At 38.5% G+C, this 19,231-nt stretch overlaps 1 protein-coding gene across 4 annotated transcripts in view; it reads left to right on the forward strand.

Moving 5' to 3' along the window:
• The window catches only part of NCOA3 (nuclear receptor coactivator 3), a 123,756-nt gene that overhangs the window by 77,350 nt on the left and 27,175 nt on the right, over positions 1–19,231 (forward strand). For 3 of the 4 annotated variants that reach the window (XM_010835057.1, XM_010835056.1, XM_010835058.1), the window contains 7 exons: positions 14,144–14,248; positions 15,040–15,212; positions 15,696–15,796; positions 16,999–17,173; positions 17,598–17,786; positions 17,919–18,020; positions 18,517–18,657. In XM_010835057.1, coding sequence (XP_010833359.1) covers positions 14,163–14,248; positions 15,040–15,212; positions 15,696–15,796; positions 16,999–17,173; positions 17,598–17,786; positions 17,919–18,020; positions 18,517–18,657 — 967 coding nt within the window. In that variant the 5' untranslated portion in view covers positions 14,144–14,162. Of the gene's footprint in view, positions 1–6,477; positions 6,500–14,143; positions 14,249–15,039; positions 15,213–15,695; positions 15,797–16,998; positions 17,174–17,597; positions 17,787–17,918; positions 18,021–18,516; positions 18,658–19,231 lie in introns of those variants that run through there. The other variant, XM_010835059.1, reaches the window with a different exon arrangement.

Consider the following 19,231-nt stretch of genomic DNA (forward strand, 5'->3'; position numbering starts at 1 on the left):
GATATTAAAAAGGTGGAGAACTGCTAGCCTAGTGCATTTGGTTAGAACTGTACCAGCTTTTGACTTAAACCTTGCACCTCGTATCTTTGAGTAGCTGTGTGACATGGTGTGCTATGTCTGGTACTCAGTTGTTCCTGCTTTTCAGTTACATGGAAGTCTTACTTGCTCAGTTGTGTTTGACTCTTTGCGACCCCATGGACTGTAGCCCGCCAGGGTCCTTGAGTCCATGGAATTCTCCAGGCTGAAATACTGGAGTGGGTTGCCATTGTTTTCTTCAGGGGATCTTCCCAACCCAGGGATCAAACCCAGGTCTCCTGTATTGCAGACAGATTCTTTACCACCTGAGCCACTGAGGAAGCCCTTTAAATTAAATATCAGCCATTAATTTTCAGTGGAGATGTTTTATAGCACAAAATACAATTTGTGATTCTACATGTACTAGTTTGTTGATTTCCTGGCACTGGGTCATCAGCTTGTTGGAGGCCAAAACAAAACAAACAGACAAACAAAAAGCCCCAAAACAATAACAACAAAAAACTTGTCTATTTTGATCAACAGTTCATCCCAAGCATATTGATATAGGAAATGCAGTTTCCTTTGTGTGGCTAACACTCAGGCTCTTTAAGATCCCCTGGAGAAAGGAACGGCTAGCCACTCCAGTATTCTTGCCTGGGGAGTTACAGGGACTGAGGAGCCTGGCGGGCTGCAGCCCATGGGGTCCCAAAGGATTGAACCGACTGAGTAACACTTTCACTTTCACACGTAAAAAAAAAAACAAAAACAAGAAAAACTTGCCCTCCTCCCCAGTTTTATTGAGAAAATTGTTGACATATGGCACTGAGTAAGTTTAAGGGGTTCAGTAGGATGGTGTGATTTACACATATTGTGGCATGCTTGCCACCATAGGTTCAGCTACATCCATCATCTCACATAGATAAGATGAAGGAAGGAAGGAAAAAATTTTTTCCTTGTGATGAGAACTTTTTAGGATTTACTCGTAACAACTTCTCTCTGTTTCATACAGCAGTGTTAGCGTAGTCCTCAGCTGTATATTACGTCCCTGTTACTTTGTGACCACTCTCAGGATGCTTGCTGAAGTGGGTTTTGCTTTTACCAGTTTAGTTGTATGAATGGTTTTACAAGGGTTCATAATTAAAATTTTGCCTCAAATGTTCTCTCACGATAATGAGATGAGCCCCCCTTCATTTATTCCACACGCATAGGCAGGTTTGTGAAGTACACAGAAAGGCTCTTTAAGTCGTGTGTCATAGAACTGACCTTTGAGTAGGGAAAAAAAAGACAACCCACACTATGTTTCATGCGAGATTATTTGGGTGATGATCTTTTCATCCTGTTCCTCAGTAGTTCGTAGTCTCGCTTGCTGCAGATTTCTTCCCTTGAACAATCATGACCTAGAGGTACAGCTTTTTAGCTCCACATAGTATAGTAGGTATATTTTGGAGGAGAATAGAAGGCAATTGAAGTCTGGTTTGGACTTTGGCTTTTTTCAGCCATGCTACCACTACACCACCCTCCAACAGGTAAATGATGTTAGGAGTGCATTCTTATTTTCTTTTTGGACTTTGGTATATATGCTGTCATTCACTGTTTGTATTACTGTCATCCTGAAATCAGTAGTGACTTTTGGAGATTTATTTGAAGAGAGAACTTCTGTCATCAGACATATAACTTCTAGGTATATGGAAACATTATTTTTTTAAAAAAAGAATCCTTTTGAATTTAAGGTTATTTAGTCTAGGAGTGGAATTATGAATCACTGAAGAGTAACTTTGCTGTGAAGTCAGAAAAAGAAAAAAGGCAATGGAAACAGCAAGGACTGAGCACAGACTAACTGTAGTCTACATGATGGCCCATTCAGGAAGTCTTATGAGTCAGACTTGCCATGTCGTGTTGCTCAGGTAAGGGACCATCTGCCCCAACATCTTTTCTTTTAGAGAAGGAAATCTGGCTAGGATGTTTTTCCTGTGATACCTTATTTTCTCTTTTTCTACCTTCAGTACCTGTTTTTGGAAAATTAATTCAAAGTGCTTCGTCATCTTATATTTCCCTATTGTTGATTTTTGAGATGTTAGTCTTATAGGGAAACTCAATGTAGCTTCTATATATTCTTGATATTGGTGGACAGAGCTAACTTTAGGACTGCAGGGGAAGTGTCTTGGTACTTCAAGCTTTTTTATTCTGCAGGCACTCCCATTTTATCAATATCTGCCTTGCAGTTGACCCATGGTCATCGTTCCCGGTACCATTCATTCATTACTTGACTAGTGCTGCTTCTATAGCAGCTTTGCTGCTCTCAGTCGTTTGATTGCCAGGTGACTGATGGCATCATTTGTTTAGTTTTAACATTTCTTAAAAAAAAAAAATGTTTTTTTTAATTATTTTTGACTGCGCTGTGTCTTTTCCTGCTTTGCGGGATTTTCTCTAGTTGCCATGAGCAGGGGCTGCTCGTCATTGCGTTGGGCGGGCTTCTCACTCGTGGCTTCTCTTGTTACTGAGCTCAGGCTCTAGGGCACGCAGACTTCAGTAGCTGCAGCCTGTGGGCTCTGTAGCTGTGGCTCCCGGGCACTGGATCACAAAGGCTCAATACTTGTGGCTCTCGGGGTTAGTTGCTCCTCGGCTTGTGGGATCTTCCTGGATCAGGGATCAAACCCGTGTCTCCTGCATTGGCAGATGGATTCTTTGCCACTGAGCCACCATGGAAGCCCTTAGTTTTAACATTTCTTAAAATGTCTTTTCTTCTGCTAGACAGATAGCCTGAAATAGGAGAGAATGAGACACATGCTGTGATCATCTCTCGTTTATATCTTTATTGCTTATTAATTAAATTTATATCAGATTGTATTTCTGCTCTGTGCACACACCCCTCTAACCCCCCCACTGCTTATCTTAATCCAGAGCTTTACCAGTTGGCTCAAGGAGATTGAACACTTTCTTCTTCCTTCCTTGCTTCCTTTCTTTTCTGCTTGTATTTTCATTATGTGCCAGGGGACAGCCGTAGGTATAAAGAATACTTTTGATGTAGAGCTGTTTACGTCTTTCAAAGAAAAAATAAAACCACAAATCCAGAAATACAAAGAGGCCTTAAAAAAGAACCAGCACTCTTTCTTTACCTGGTACCTTTGAAGGTACTTGGATAACCTCTTCAGAATCTTCTGAAAGGTGCCTGTTTACTCTTTAATTACACTTATTTATCTTAAGGACATAGACATCTATGACAGTAGTTTTATTCTATCTTTATGGTTTTATGTTAGCTACTAACTGCCATTCACCACACTATTTCAATGGGAAAATATTCTGAATTCCAGTCAGTTATCTGTACACTGAAGATAGCCTGAATAGTTCTGGCTAATTTATTTGTCTGAAGCTTTTTAATTTGTTGTTGTATGGGATATTTGTAACGATTTGTTTTCAAATGAGAACAAATTTGATGTTGCTGGAAGTCCATCTTTGTTCTTGGTATGGTGTACCTTGGAGGGTTCACCATTTCACCCTGTTCCAGTTGCTTGCTTTGTATTGCTTTTCATTCTCACGATAAACATAAGAATATGGAAGATGTGATTATTCCCAGTTTTTACAGGCGATCAGCTTTTTATAGGTGACAAAAGTCGATTCCAACAAAGCCCTGCTGTCTTTTTATTGTATCACAGTACGTCAGCTGAAGAATTCAAACCCTTGAGTTTTATTTTGATAGATATCTTGAAGCCACCATATTTTTTTTGGAATGGAAATATCTAAGTGAAAAATGACATGTCGGAAAAAAGCAAAACTGTTTTGCAAGGTGTTCAGCCCCATCCCCCTGGTCTTCTCTGTATTTTAGGAGTATTGTGGTTGGTCAGAAGTATAGCTGATGGGAAGGGAAGAAAGAGGAGAACTGAAGTTGGAAAGAGGAACACAGGGAATGGTGGTATTAGGAGTGGAAAGAGAGAGGGAGTTTGTGATAAGATAGTTAGAGCTGATAGTGTAGAAAGTAGAGACAAATGTGGATAAGATATAGTATTGAAAATGTAATAAATTGAAAAATGCATTAGAATAAAGGGGATGGCTTTCAAATTTATTTATTTACTTTTGGCTGTGTTGGGTCTTTGTTGCTGACAGGCTTTCTCTCATTGCAGGGAGTGGGGGCTGCCCTTTGTTGGTTCTTGGGCTTCTCCCTGCCGTGGCTTCTCTTACTGTGGAGCCCCGGCTCTCGGCGGGGGCGTCAGTGATGGGGGCTTCAGTAACTGCGGCTCGTGGGCTCTAGAGCACAGACTCAGCAGTTGTGCAGCGTGTGGAATCTTCCCAGACCAGGGGTTCAGCCCGTGCCCCCTGCATTGGCAGGTGGGTTCTTATCCATGGTGCCACCAGGGAAGTCCCAGGATAGCTTTTTCTAATTGGATAATTGGGAATGGTTTCACCAAAGGTGACAGTCATTTGATCCCGAAGGATGACTAAAAGTGTTTCAGTATTGTAGGTAAGAGAGGGATAGAGGGGACATCTAAAAAGAAGTACGTGGCTTAAGGGTTAAATACAAATAGTAGCTGTTTTCATGAATATCTTTTGTCAGAATCTTTTTCTTTTTAGGCCACTTGGGTGGTGGAAGTGGTGGTGAGGAAGAAGTACAACTAAATAGTATGTTGTTTAGGAATGGAATAATTTATTATTATTAATAATAAATAATATAATAATAATGAATCAGGTTTATGAAGTTCAGGCTTATGTCTCATTCCTGTGAATGAGAGTGATTCAGCATGTTAAATTGTCGGTGTCACTCTAACCTTTAAAGCAACTAAAGAATTATTACCCAGCTAGTTAGTATGCTGTCAGGCGAGGATAATTTGATTTCAATGGAATTGGCTTGCTTAACTCCCTCTGCACAGTGTATATTCGTGAACTTCATCTCTGTTGCTCGTGTAGAGGTTGAGAAGTCTCTTGGCAACAAGCTTCCAGTTGCATCTAGCACCTGCCTTGGCTAATTGGTATGCCCAGTTCTGGCACTAGAACCTCTGGGGAGTTTGTGTTTGAGTTCAGCTTCATCAGGCTTAAACCAGAGCATCAATGTAAAGGGGCTTCGGGGTCAGCTGTTGATTGAGAAGGAAACGGCAAGCAGTACACCGAGAGACGAGAGAATGAAACCTTGTGGATGAAATAGCTGTTACTTCATGTTTGGATGTTTCTCACCTCAACTTAAATATTAAAAGTAGGATATTTTATTGCTCTCTGCTAGCCCCTTTCCAAATCTGCAGGCATTAATAACTAAAGATAGAGGAAAAGAATTGACCAGGACCTGAGATTTATACTGTTTTGTGGCAGATGTCCACACCAAGGTAGTTTGTTGTTGATACAGTTTATATGCTTTTCCCTTGTTTTTAAAAAACTGTAGGGTAGTAGGTTTCCTATCAGTTGTGCCTTCATTTTAACACTTACCAAATTATGTTGTTATAATTGTATGTTTTCCTCTGCTGCTTGCCTGAGAGTTCTAATAGTGGGGGGTGTCATTTATCTCTTATTTCCTGGCCCCAAAATGGTCTGGGCATGCAAACGTTTGAACAGAAATGGAATTAGATTTAAAAAATGGATTGCATTAGGTGATTTATAGTGCATCCTACTAAACATACCAGGTTCTCAATAACAAAACAAAAGGAAATTGCAAGTTAGTTTTTATTTGGACCCCCAACCCCCAGCTTTCAGCTCTTATCCTCTATACCAAGATTCAGTTAAAACGTAAAGGTAGGAGGTAGTCACTGGTGAGGAGGTGTCCATAGTAGCTCCATGTTTATGGACTTACGTCCTCTGCTTTTTCTTGTCCCCTAAACACACGCATTTTATTTCGTTTCCTTTCTTTGCTCCATGGTGCTGCTTCTCTTGGAGCTGCACAAAAGGCTGAAATAAAACCTCTAATTTTATATTTTAGAAAATATAATCTTGCAGGATTAAGCCTAACTGGTGATGACTGTCTGCATACTGTATTTGAGTGCGAGTGTCGATTCGGAGCTTGTATCTCGGGTGGTGTGCTTATGTGTGGGGGTCTCATAAGTCTTTCCCAAGGGTAATTGTTTTCTCATTGGCTTAATCAGTCTCTGTTTTTATATAATGTTTCAAGCAGTTTTCAATAAATAATCCAAATTCACAGTTGTATGAAAATTTTCTTAAGTTACTGAGATTCTCGGGAGACTCCCAGAAATACTCCCTAATTGACATATTTAATCATACCTTGTATAATATATCAGACAGACAAGCCTGATAAATAAACCAGATTATTGGTGAGATAGTCAGAAGTACTTGGCCCTAGCATTTAATCTTGGGAAACCCAAGTATGAAAATATTTGACAGGTTATTTTGGTTATAGGTGGGGCTTCCCACGTGGCTCAGACGGTAAAGCGTCTGCCTGCAATGCTGGAGACCTAGGTTCAATCCTTGGGTCGGGAAGATCCCCTGGAGAAAGAAATGACAACTCACTTCACTACTCTTGCCTGGAAAATTCAGTGGACGGAGGAACCTGGTAGGCTACAGTCCATGGGGTTGCTAAGAGTCAGACACGACTGAGTGACTTCACTTTCTTTCTTTTTCTTTCTTGTGGTTATAGTTAACGCTTTTCTGAACTAAGCTTTTTTCCTTGCCATGTGAGCCACTAACTGTTGGTATCAAGTAGAAATAAGGGTCATGGTTAGTAGAGGGCCATTTATTTGGTGACTGAAGAATAGTGGTTGATTTTTAGAGGCTTGAGGGAAATAGCAGCGTTAGTACCTGCTGAGCTGGAGCACCTCATTGCCTCTGACCCTAATACTGCATGTCCTTAAACCCTCATGTAACAGCTTCTCAGTGTTCTTACTGATGAGCTGAGAAATTCTCCAGTTAACTTGTTTGCAGAGATTGTGTGATTCAACAGTATGATTGGTTAATTTTTTTTTTTTTTGGAGTGAGGGATGAAATGCCCAAGAAACATCTGATACATATTTTTTTATTATAAAATTCTAAAAATATTGTAATCCCAGCTCTGCCATCTAGTATCTGTGTGTGATCTAGATGCTATTTTAATCTATAAAATGGGAGTAATACATACTTTGGAGAATTGTGAGAAGACTCTTGAGAGTCCCTTGGACTGCAAGGAGATCCAACCAGTCCATTCTGAAGGAGATCAGCCCTGGGATTTCTTTGGAAAGAATGATGCTAAAGCTGAAACTCCAGTACTTTGGCCACCTCATGCGAAGAGTTGACTCATTGGAAAAGACTCTGATGCTGGGAGGGATTGGGGGCAGGAGGAGAAGGGGACGACAGAGGATAAGATGGTTGGATGACATCACTGACTCGATGGACGTGAGTCTGAGTGAACTCCGGGAGTTGGTGATGGACAGGGAGGCCTGGCGTGCTGCGATTCATGGGGTCGCAAAGAGTCGGACACAACTGAACGACTGATCTGATCTCTAATACCAAATATGTGATATGCTTGGCACTGTATTGCCACAAAAGTTATGTTTCCTTCCTCCTTCCTTATTTATTTAGGAAAATGAAATATTTCAGTTGGTCTCTATGCCGTTGGAGATTTACTGGGAAACGTACCTCCTTGGGCCTCCCTGGTGGCTTAGCTGGTAAAGAATCCATCTGCAATGTGGGAGACCTGGGTTCGATCCCTGGCTTGGGAAGATCCCCTGGAGAAGGGAAAGGCTACCCACTCCAGTATTGTGACCTGGAGAATTCCATGACTGTATAGTCCATGGGGTCGCAAAGAGTCAGACATGACTGGGCGACTTTACCTCAGTTTCACTTTACCTCCTTACCATTTTGGCTTGTCGTGGCTTTTCTTAGGTGCCCCCCCTCCCTGAATAACTTCTTTCTCACCTAATGGACACTGGCATTGTTGATTGATACCGCTTCCTTTTGGACATGGTATACTTCCTGTATCTTTGACCATCTGCATAGTTTGTTGTACATAATCAAGATTTCCCCTCCTGTCTTAACTGTGAATAACCAAAAGGAAAGGTAGTTAATGCTGCTAAGCCACATGTCATTTTTGTGGCTTTTGAGCTGGCAGATACAATTCTTTGTTGCTTTTAAAGAACGTTCCTTTTCTACCAGTTTGTTGTACTCTGTGCGTATATAAACTTAACCTGTACCACAGCTTGGTTGTATTGTATAGAAAGGCCTGTAGTATTTATAGAGGAATTTTATCCAGTTGCTGTAAGATTTTTGCTCATTTTAAATCTGATTTATCATGAATCTACTTAAGACTTTTCATACAGAAATAGGTAACATTATATTTTGAGAACATTGAAAGTTATCATAAATTTATAGTATTCTATATTGAAATAGTTGCATAGAATATTTTGCTTAAATGTCATTTTAAAGTATACACTGTCATATTAATGTATTTAAGTAGTATAGCATAGAATTTTTAAGTAGAAACATTTCATATAAGGAAAATAATTGTAAAAATGACTCAAGGATCTAAACAGTTGAGTTTACATTGAAAGATAGAATACATTTTGGGCCTTTGAATCTGATTCAGTGAAAAGTGTTTTGCTCTAGTCTTTCGTTACTGTAGTGTCAGGGGTGTGAAAAGCCTTCTGTGATTAGATTGTATTCTACCTGGAAGTGTGGTTGAAGTGTTACTCCAGTTTAACTGTCAGTTGGGGAGCATCTACATTCGCAACTTCAAAATATATTATGAACCTCACTATTGGATAAGAGTACAGGTTGTTTGGGAGTACGGCAGGTATATTTTATGGTCCTGATTTCTTTTCAGCTCAACTGTGTGAATGATAGTCTATCTGTAGGGGATCAGAATTTAGAAGGGTCTCAGTACAGTAGACTGTCCTGACAGTGAGAGGTACTGGGAAACTCTTGTGCTGTATTATTTCCCCTTTGAATATGGATTTTACCAACTCTGTATATTCTTCAGACTAGATGGGCTATAATTTAAGATGTAAAAATGTAGGCTGTACAATTACTGATCTGTGTTTCTTAACTTTTCTGGGGGAGCAGAAATTAATCTACTCGTGGGCCTGGTACATGTTCCATTCCCCCCTCCCACCCTAATTCTTGATGAGTGACTGAAAATGGTCTAGATTTAGTGTGCATATGCCATGAAAAGAATAACTTACAAAGCTAGACAATATAGCCCCCCAGATAAATATAGTTTGAGTTTGGCTCCACCAGTGAGAAGTAGACAACAGGCCTGGCAAGTAAAACAAATGCTTTTTATAGTTTTTTGTGCTCATAAATAAGATTAATGCCAAATAAATAGGAAACTGTGCATGAAGAGTTCGTTGTAGTCATCTGTTTTTAGGAATTATTGTATTATTGAATATGTGGAAACTTGTTTTTTGGGACTGAAATACTTCTGTTATTTCTCATGTTGAACATTTTCTTTAGTCGGGTGACATTTAAAGATACATTTATTCTACTTTGATTTTTTTGTTATACAGTATTTTGTCATTCAGACTTGTGTATCATGTGGTCTTTTAGGCATTGTATAGTGAAGGTAGTACCAAGGTTTATCTCTATCTAAGTAAGAGCTAGAAAAAAAAAATCTGTCAATCCTGTTTCTAAAAAATGAAATTTGAAAATTATTTTATATCTTAAATAGTTATACCTTCGTGTTTGAATAAACACCAGTACTGTGGTTTCAGATTAGAATTGTGCACCAGTACATTTTTGGATAATTATCTCTGTTACTAGAGATCATGGGACTCTGTGAAAGAGTAAACTCAGTAACATGTAGACTGGAGTCATATGCACGTTATAGCTTGCTGTTCTGTTAGATCAAGAGAAGGAGAGCCACGTGTGTATTTGGACATAGTGTTAGTTCCTCAGTCGTGTCTGACTCTTCACAACCCCCATGGGCAGGCTCCTCTGTCCATGGAATTCTTCAAGCAAGAGTACTGGAGTGGGTTGCAGTTTGCTTCTCCAGGGTATTTTCCTGACCCAGGGATCAAACCCTGTTCTCCTGCATTGCAGGCAGATTCCTTACTGTCTGAGCCACCAGGGAAGCCCATATTTGGATATAGTTAGACATATTTAGGTTTCTTTTATATGTACATAAACATTGTCTTTACATGAATGACATGTACACCTGTCTAGTTTACATGATAATTGTGATTACTGATTTCTTTCATACTAAGATTTTCAACATTCAGAAAACAAAGATCAATGGCATCTGGTTCCATCACTTCATAGGAAATAGATGGGGAAACAGTGAAAACAGTGTCAGACTTTATTTTTTTGGGCTCCAAAATCACTGCAGATGGTGACTGCAGCCATGAAATTAAAAGACGCTTACTCCTTGGAAGGAAAGTTATGACCAACCTAGATAGCATATTCAAAAGCGGAGACATTACTTTGCCAACAAAGGTCTGTCTAGTCAAGGCTATGGTTTTTCCAGTGGTCATGTATGGACGTGAGAGTCGGACTGTGAAGAAGGCTGAGCACCGAAGAATTGATGCTTTTGAACTGTGGTGTTGGAGAAGACTCTTGAGAGTCCCTTGGACTGCAAGGAGATCCAACCAGTCCATTCTGAAGGAGATCAGCCCTGGGATTTCTTTGGAAGGAATGATGCTAAAGCTGAAACTCCAGTACTTTGGCCACCTGATGTGAAGAGTTGACTCATTGGAAAAGACTCTGATGCTGGGAGGGATTGGGGGCAAGAGGAGAAGGGGATGACAGAGGATGAGATGGCTGGATGGTATCACTGATTCGATGGACGTGAGTCTGAGTGAACTCTGGAGTTGGTGATGGACTGGGGTGGGAGTCCTGGCATGCTGTGATTCATGGGGTCGCAAAGAGTCGGACACGACTGAGCGACTGAACTGAACTGACTGAAGATTTTCATGGTTTTGATTCTCTACTGATATAATTATTGTCTCTAAAAATTCATTTTGGTGACATCCTGTATCAGCCCAACAAGTAACAATTTAGAAAGTTTAATCTTTAAACTTTTTTGTAGATCAGAATAGAGGAAAATCTAAAATACGACTGCAGGGGTTGAATGTTCCATTTACTCAGTACTTTTTGAGGCATACTTATTGATCACCTGTTATATGCTAGGCACCTTAAGCTCTACTGGAGATCCAGCTTATGTGTAACAGCAAAGTTAAGGAAATAGTACAAAGAATATAGAATAAATTATGTCTTTCAAGTTAAAGAAATGCTGTTATTCACAAAGAGTTTGTTAGAGGATTCAGCTTGTGTTTAACATCAAAGTAAAGAAATAATATCTAAAATTTGGAGTATACGTTTTTAAATTATATTTTTAAAATAAATGCTATTATTCACTGGATGGTTGGCCGCACAATTTAAAAATAACCTGTGAATGAAACAAAAATATAAAGATAATTGTATTGAGACATAGCTAGTTATTCTATTTCTGTTCATTAAGGAATCACTTTTTAAATATGAAGATTGGAAGTCAAAGCTGAACATGCATTTAACTTTATTTGTAAATAATTTTAAACTTAAAGTTGTAAGGAAAAGAATAGTACAAAGAGTTAAACAATTTTTGCCCAGCTGAGATTCAACCGGTGTCAGCAATTTGCTAGCCTCCTTTCTAGTCTCTTCTTCCCCCTCTTCCCCCCTCTTCTCCTATTCCTTTCTCTCTCACTCACTCACTCATAAGTATGTAAACCCTCCCTCCAACCACTGGAGGGTCCTTTGTGTACATAATGGCCTTTTTGTCCTAAATACTAAGAATAGGGATAGTTTCTTAAATAACCACAGTATAGAAATCAACTTCAGTAAATTTAACATTGGTAAAATACTGTATCTGTTGTCCATATTCTAAATTGTCAATAGATCTAATAATGTTGTTTATAGCATTTTCCCTGTCTAGAGCACAGAATTCAATATAGGATCAAATATTGGATTTAATTATTGTTTCTCTTTAGCTTTCTTTAATCTAGAATACTTAAAGACTTTGTCTTTTATGACATTGTCATTTTTGAAGAATATAGTATTGTGGCATTGTGGAATCTGGTTACCCTGTAAAATCATAACATTGGACCATTATGTAAGTTCTTGTCTCTCCTTTATTTTAACTTATGCTGTGAGGAAAAAAACACCAAGTTCTTGAAACATAACAGCTATTCAGCCATTACTTTTTTTTAACCAAAATTATTGGTAGAATAAATTTTGCTAGTGTTTAATTCATACCTAGGATATCTGTAAAGACGATAATGTAATCTAAAACTCTGATTTTGTTTTTTCTGAAGCTGAATATTTTAAGTTTCTTGTGTGAAATTTTGCTTCTCTGTTGATTTGTCTCTCTTCCTGGCAGGATTGTGCCACCTAGTGGAAGCTTATGTCCTTCTGTGTAGGTCTCAAACTGTGGATAGAACGCAAGATGTGTTTTAACAAATTAAGAAAAAGCAGTTTGGCGTGTTTAAGCTTCTCTGTTGACTTGGAATTCTTTATAACAGCGTCTTCATAAACAAGAATTTAGGACAAATAAATTTCTTGTTGAGGGAAGGCTCACTTCAGTTCAGTTCAGTCGCTCAGTCGTGTCTGACTCTGTGACCCCATGAACCGCAGCATGCCAGGCCTCCCTGTCCATCACCAACTGCCGGAGTTTACCCAAACTCATGTCCAGTGAGTCGGTGATGCCATCTAACCATCTCATCCACTGTCGTCCCCTTCTCCTCCTGCCTTCAGTATTTCCCAACATCAGGCTCTTTTCAAATGAATCAGCTCTTTGCATCAGGTGGCCAAAATGTTGGAGTTTCAGCTTCAACATCAGTCCTTCCAGTGAACAACCAGGACTGATTTCCTTTAGGATGGACTGCCTAGATCTCCTTGCAGTCCAAGGGACTCTCAAGAGTCTTCTCCAACACCACAGTTCAAAAGCATTAATTCTTCTGAGCTCAGCTTTCTTTATGTCCAACTCTCACTCCATACATGACTATTGGACTCCATACATGACTACATACATAGCCTTGACTAGAAGGACCTTTGTTGACAAAGTAATGTCTCTGCTTTTTAATATGCTGTCTAGATTGCTCATAACTTTCCTTCCAAGGAGTAAGCATCTTTTAATTTCATGGCTGCAGTCACCATCTGCAGTGATTTTGGAGCCCAGAAAAATAAAGTCTGCCACTGTTTCCACTGTTCCCCCATCTATTTCCCATGAAGTGATGGGACTGGATACCATTATCTTAGTTTTCTGAATATTGAGTTTTAAGCCAACTTTTTCACTCTCCTCTTTCACTTTCATCAAGAGGCTCTTTAGTTCTTCTTCCCTTTCTGCCATAAGGGTGGTGTCATATGCATATCTGATGTTGCTGATATTTCTCCCAGAAATCTTGATTCCAGCTTGTGCTTCATCCAGCCCAGTGTTTCTCATAGTGTACTCTGCATATAAGTTACATGTGCTAAAATTGTGAGTTACTGAGTGTTTCTTTTTCCAAGAAGAAATACCCTTATTTTTTAGAAATACCTATTTTTTAAGGTATTTTAGAAATACCTTATTTTTAAAAATACATTGTTTTTATCAATGCAACTTTAATCAAGGCATATTTCCTTTCCACCAGTTAATATCAAAATAGTTGTTGCTCTGTGGATCTTGTGAAAATCCTCCCACCTGGATTTTTCTTGTTGTACATCTGCTTTGTAAGCAGAATGTTTTGGAGCTTACATATTATTTACAGAGTCTCAGCTTATTTTGAAGTAGCGGAAGAAAAACACAGTGGATGATGAATACTAAAGAAATGGTCTACAGGAAAAAAAAAACTACTTTGAAAATAACTTGAAAATAATTTTTATCATTCAAAGACTTTTTACCAATTGCCTAGATAAGATCTTATTTGTATATAAGTATAATTTAGTATTTTATCAATTGGAGAGTTGACAGTCTCTTTTTATTAGATATGAAAAAGATGCCTTGTTCTTTGTGAAATATTCAGTATACACATTACTTGGTCTTGAGAAACACTTGTTCCAGGGTTGGACATTCTAATTAGTGGAGTATAAACTCTTGAGGTCTTCAGAACAGGTGTGTACTATAAAGAATATTGAGTCTTATCCAGCCATTTAAGGAAAAGTCCTGAATTACAAATTGCAGCCATTCAAGCATATTAATGCCTTTATTAGAGTCATGGATATTTTACATGATATCTTATACAAAATAATAAGATATTTTTATCTTACTATTCTCTCTTAGTTGCTAATGTATATTCACGATGAGTGGGTTAGGAGAAAACGCCTTGGATCCACTGGCCCCTGATTCACGAAAACGCAAGTTGCCATGTGATCCTCCAGGGCAAGGGTAAGCAATTTATTTCCTGATGCTTCACCAAGATCACCTCCCCTTGCCTTTATTTGTTTGGTTTGAAGATAACATTTCAGCTTTCTGTTATTTGCTTTCTCTGGTTAGATTTTTATTGTTTATTTGTTTAAGTATATACTAACTGTGATACTGTAAGAAGCATTTCTCAATGGAGGATGTAGGAGTTACAAATAGATAAGATTATTATAAGTAAGATAAGATTATTACAAGTTAGAATCTTTAGTATCCTTTAAGAACATGTTATAAATTGATATTTTGGCATTTGTGAGGTTTTATCATTCTTTTCCTGAGTGAAGTTAGAAGTTTAAAAAATAGAAATGAAATACTACATTTTATGCAGTGATGCTTCATAGCTTTTGTAGTATTTGCCAAGGTCAGTATCACTTAGATTTCACTGTCAGGGTTGCAAAATAAAAAACAATCTTATCATCAATATAATTCATGAGACCTTATTATTAATAAGTAGTTATTGCTGTTTAATTATTTGTTAATTTTACTGTCTCTTTGTGGTAAAGACTATCCCCATTTTCCAGATGATGAAATGAAGCTAACTGACTAAGGCCACCAGGCTAACAACAGGTGGACTTGAGTTTAGGTTTGCACAGATTTCAACTGTATTATACTAGGTCTCCAAGACATTGTTTTGGGAGTCTCTGTGGGCTGAATTTACTTTGCTAGTATATGGATGTAATGGTATTGTGTAGGTACTGATTCTGCTCACAGCTCGATTGTGACTGATATATTTATGGCGTTTTCCCCCCATTTCCCAGCCTTGCCTGCAGTGGTGAAAAGTGGAGACGGGAGCAGGAGAGTAAATATATTGAAGAATTGGCTGAACTAATATCTGCTAATCTTAGTGATATTGACAATTTCAATGTCAAACCAGATAAATGTGCAATTTTAAAGGAAACAGTAAGACAGATACGTCAAATAAAAGAGCAAGGTAATACAAAGTAAGAGAACACTCAAGTCTTTTAGCAGGAACTTGTTAACTGGGTTCACATTTGTCTTTTGCTCCGTTGTTGCTTAGATGGGAACTGCTGTTCCTTGAGGGCTAGTAGCCTCTGTGGGGCTCCATAGTTAGATTAGTTTGACCAGTGGACCAGTTGTGCTCCTTAGGACATAGTCACCAGAATTGGAAGGAGGCCAGGGCTGCTCACCCTGTTATTTGTTAGTTCCCTTTCAGGAAGCAGTGAAATAGTGCTTTTAGTAGGGAAAGAAAATCTAGAGTATCTTCTGCGCTCCTGGGTAACTCAGAAGTTTAATTTTAACCTTTAGAAATTGTAGCATCGTTTTCTTATCAGAAAGCACTGTTTATGTGCGCATGTACACCTGTGTGCCTCTTTGTTCTGGGAACAGTTTGAAGGTGCATTGAGACTGCAGCTGATCCATATGCTATTTGTAGTACTGCCTTATGTCTTTTCAGGAAAAGCTATTACCAGTGATGATGATGTTCAGAAAGCTGATGTATCTTCCACAGGACAAGGAGTTATTGATAAAGACTCCTTAGGACCACTCTTACTTCAGGCAAGTATAAGGTTTTAGTTCTAAAGTAAGCGGTGTTGAATTAAAAAAAAAAAAGATAAAATTTTGGGTATGAGAGCAAAAAGAAAATGTTTCTTCTCATGAGATAGAACTCAGTATTCTGAATATGATTATAAAATGCTCTTATGTTTAAAATATATGTAACTCATGAGGTCCTATGTACCCCCCTCACCCCCTCACCCCATGCATTTGGGCATATTTTTTTTTATTGACTCAGACTTTTTGGGTGCATTTTCCCATAATTGATAGAATGGCACTATAATTTCATATTTTGGAGGAATTTTTAAGACTTTAGATATTTTTTGTAAGTAGTTGTCTTTAATAAATCTAGTTAACCTGTACTCTACAGAAGGTTTCTCTTCTGTACTTTACAGGTTTCTCTTACTTTAAGTGATGGCTAGAAGCCCTTTGTTAAAGCTCACTTATCAGATAATTTTGTTGCAGTTGGTTTGTTTCAACTACTTTTTAGTGGATCAGTTCAGTTCCTCTTTGTAAATTCTCACTACAAAGTGCTCTAGTTCTTATAGCTTGATTTGATACCAGATGGAAAGGGGGGAAGCATTCAGGGTGATTTTTTTTTTTTTTTAATTTTTAAAAACTCCTTTGAAGAAGTAATTCTTCAAAAATTAGATTATAAATTAATTCAAATTTCATCTTTACTGTCATCTTTTCAAATCATCTATATTTTTCCTAGAACCCTTTATTGATGTTGCTAATGTTAATAGACATGATGGCTGATAGTCATTAAATCAACAGTTTTTTTCAAATTCTGTTCAGTACTAAGGCTGCCCTAACAAAATGCCACAGGCTGAGTGGCTTAAACAATAGAAATTTATTTTTTACAGTTCTGGAGGCTGGAAGTCCAAGATCAAGGTGTTGGCAGTCTTGGTTTCTCCTGAGACCTGTCTCCTTGACTTGTAGATGGCTGCCTTCTCCTTGTGTCTTCACGTGGCCTTTTCTCTCTGTGTGTGCATTTCTGGTGTCTGTCTCTCTTCTCGTAAGAACACTAGTCCTGTTGGATTAGAGCCCTACTCTTATGACCTCACTTAACTTTAATTACCTCCTAAAAGGCCCTATCTCCAGATAGAGTCACATTGAGCTTTAGGGCTTCAACATACCAGTTGTGGTTGGGGGTGGGATACAGTTCAGTCCGTAATAGCCAGTGTTAACATACCCCACTTCAGGCATTGGACGGCTTCCTATTTGTGGTGAATCGTGAAGGAAACATTGTATTTGTGTCAGAAAATGTTACCCAGTACCTACAATATAAGCAAGAGGACCTGGTTAATACAAGTGTCTACAATATATTGCATGAAGAAGATAGAAAGGATTTTCTTAAAAACTTACCAAAATCTACAGGTAAGTTTTTAAAGTATATTTTCCAAGTAAGTTAAAAAATTTTTTTTTCTTAATCATTTCTTAGAAAATTGAATATACTTTTGAAAGTCAAGTGATGACTATATAGAACAGGGAAAGCTGTAAATAACAAAATTTTCAAATATGAATTTTAAATTTGGTATACATTTCATGGGTCTAAGATATACAGTGAGTTACAAAATATGTGAGGTACCTGTTGAATTTGAAATTGAAGTTATTCCAGTGTTTTATATATTGTCGCTTTGAACTGTGTTGTACTGTGGAAGATGTATAATGAGAAAATATATACAGCTTAAATTCTTTTTTTCTTATTGGCAAATAGTTCATTTATAGCTTAAATTCTTGGTAATAGTCATGGACTGAATTGCTAGCCTTTACAAAACTCCTTTCTATTTGTTTCCTAAAGTTAATGGAGTTACCTGGACAAATGAGACCCAGAGACAAAAAAGCCATACATTTAACTGCCGTATGTTGATGAAAATACCACATGACATTCTGGAAGACATAAACACCAGTCCCGAAATGCGCCAGAGATATGAGACGATGCAGTGCTTTGCCCTGTCCCAGCCGCGGGCTATGATGGAGGAAGGGGAAGGTGAGAGCCATCACTTGCCCATGATGTTTTATCAAGCAATAGCAGCCACACTTGTTTAATTCTTCCTAGTGAATTCCACATTCTTACTTGCCTATTGAATAGACGCATCAAAGGTTAACTTTTCTGTTGTAGACTTGCAGTCCTGTATGATCTGTGTGGCACGCCGCATTACCACTGGAGAAAGAGCATTTCCATCAAGTCCTGAGAGCTTTATCACTAGACACGATCTTTCAGGTAGAAACTGTGCATGTGTGTACATTTGTTCATTTTGGGAAGTTTTATAAGTTAACTTTTTACAGCCTGTTCTGTCTTTTAAGTGCCCACGCCCACTGTCATGAATACTTTGCATGGATTATTTCTGATGTTTGTTACACAACCCTGAAGGAGACTCACTTAAACCGTAGGCATTTGAGTTGGGTGTGTTTGACACTTCAAATCCCTCAAATAAACCCAACAACAAAAAAAGGTAGAGGTACCTGGCTTTCTCTTCAAATTGCATTTCATATCAGAAGCCAGTATTTCTTTTCTGTAACTTCAAACTCATTTTTTATAAACACTTTTCACAAATGTGGGTAATTTAATGAGAATTACTGGGAGTAATTCTTGACCTGACCATGAATTTTTAATTTTGGCCTGCCCTTTTGCCTATGAGACTAAAGAATGAAAGCCATTGTAGTTAAATAAGGCACAATGATGAAATTAAACACAGTGGCAATTTTATGTTTAATAGGAAAAGTTATTACTATAGACACCAATTCACTGAGATCCTCCATGAGACCTGGCTTTGAAGACATAATCCGAAGGTGTATCCAGAGATTTTTTAGTCTTAATGATGGGCAGTCATGGTCCCAGAAACGTCACTATCAAGAAGGTAAGGAATTTGGAGGTTGATTCTTGATCTCATTTGTCATCACGTTTGGGTGCTGTCAGCTCAGTTCAGTTCAGTCGCTCAGTGGTGTCTGACTCTTTGCAACCCCATGAATCACAGCATGCCAGGCCTCCCTGTCCATCACCAACTCCCGGAGTTCACTCAGACTCAGTACATCGAATCAGTGATGCCATCCAGCCATCTCATCCTCTGTCGTCCCCTTCTCCTCCTGCCCCCAATCCCTCCCAGCATCAGAGTCTTTTCTAATGAGTCACCTCTTCGCATGAGGTGGCCAAAGTACTGGAGTTTCAGCTTTAGCATCATTCTTTCCAAAGAAATCCCAGGGCTGATCTCCTTCAGAATGGACTGGTTGGATCTCCTTGCAGTCCAAGGGACTCTCAAGAGTCTTCTCCAACACCACAGTTCAAAAGCATCAATTCTTCAGTGCTCAGCTTTCTTCACAGTCCGACTCTCACATCCATACATGACCACTGGAAAAACCATAGCCTTGACTAGACAGACCTTTGTTGGCAAAGTAATGTCTCTGCTTTTGAACATGCTATCTAGGTTGGTCATA

Source organism: Bison bison, unplaced genomic scaffold, assembly GCF_000754665.1.
Source record: "Bison bison bison isolate TAMUID 2011002044 unplaced genomic scaffold, Bison_UMD1.0 scf7180017864038, whole genome shotgun sequence".
Classification (NCBI taxonomy): domain Eukaryota; kingdom Metazoa; phylum Chordata; class Mammalia; order Artiodactyla; family Bovidae; genus Bison; species Bison bison.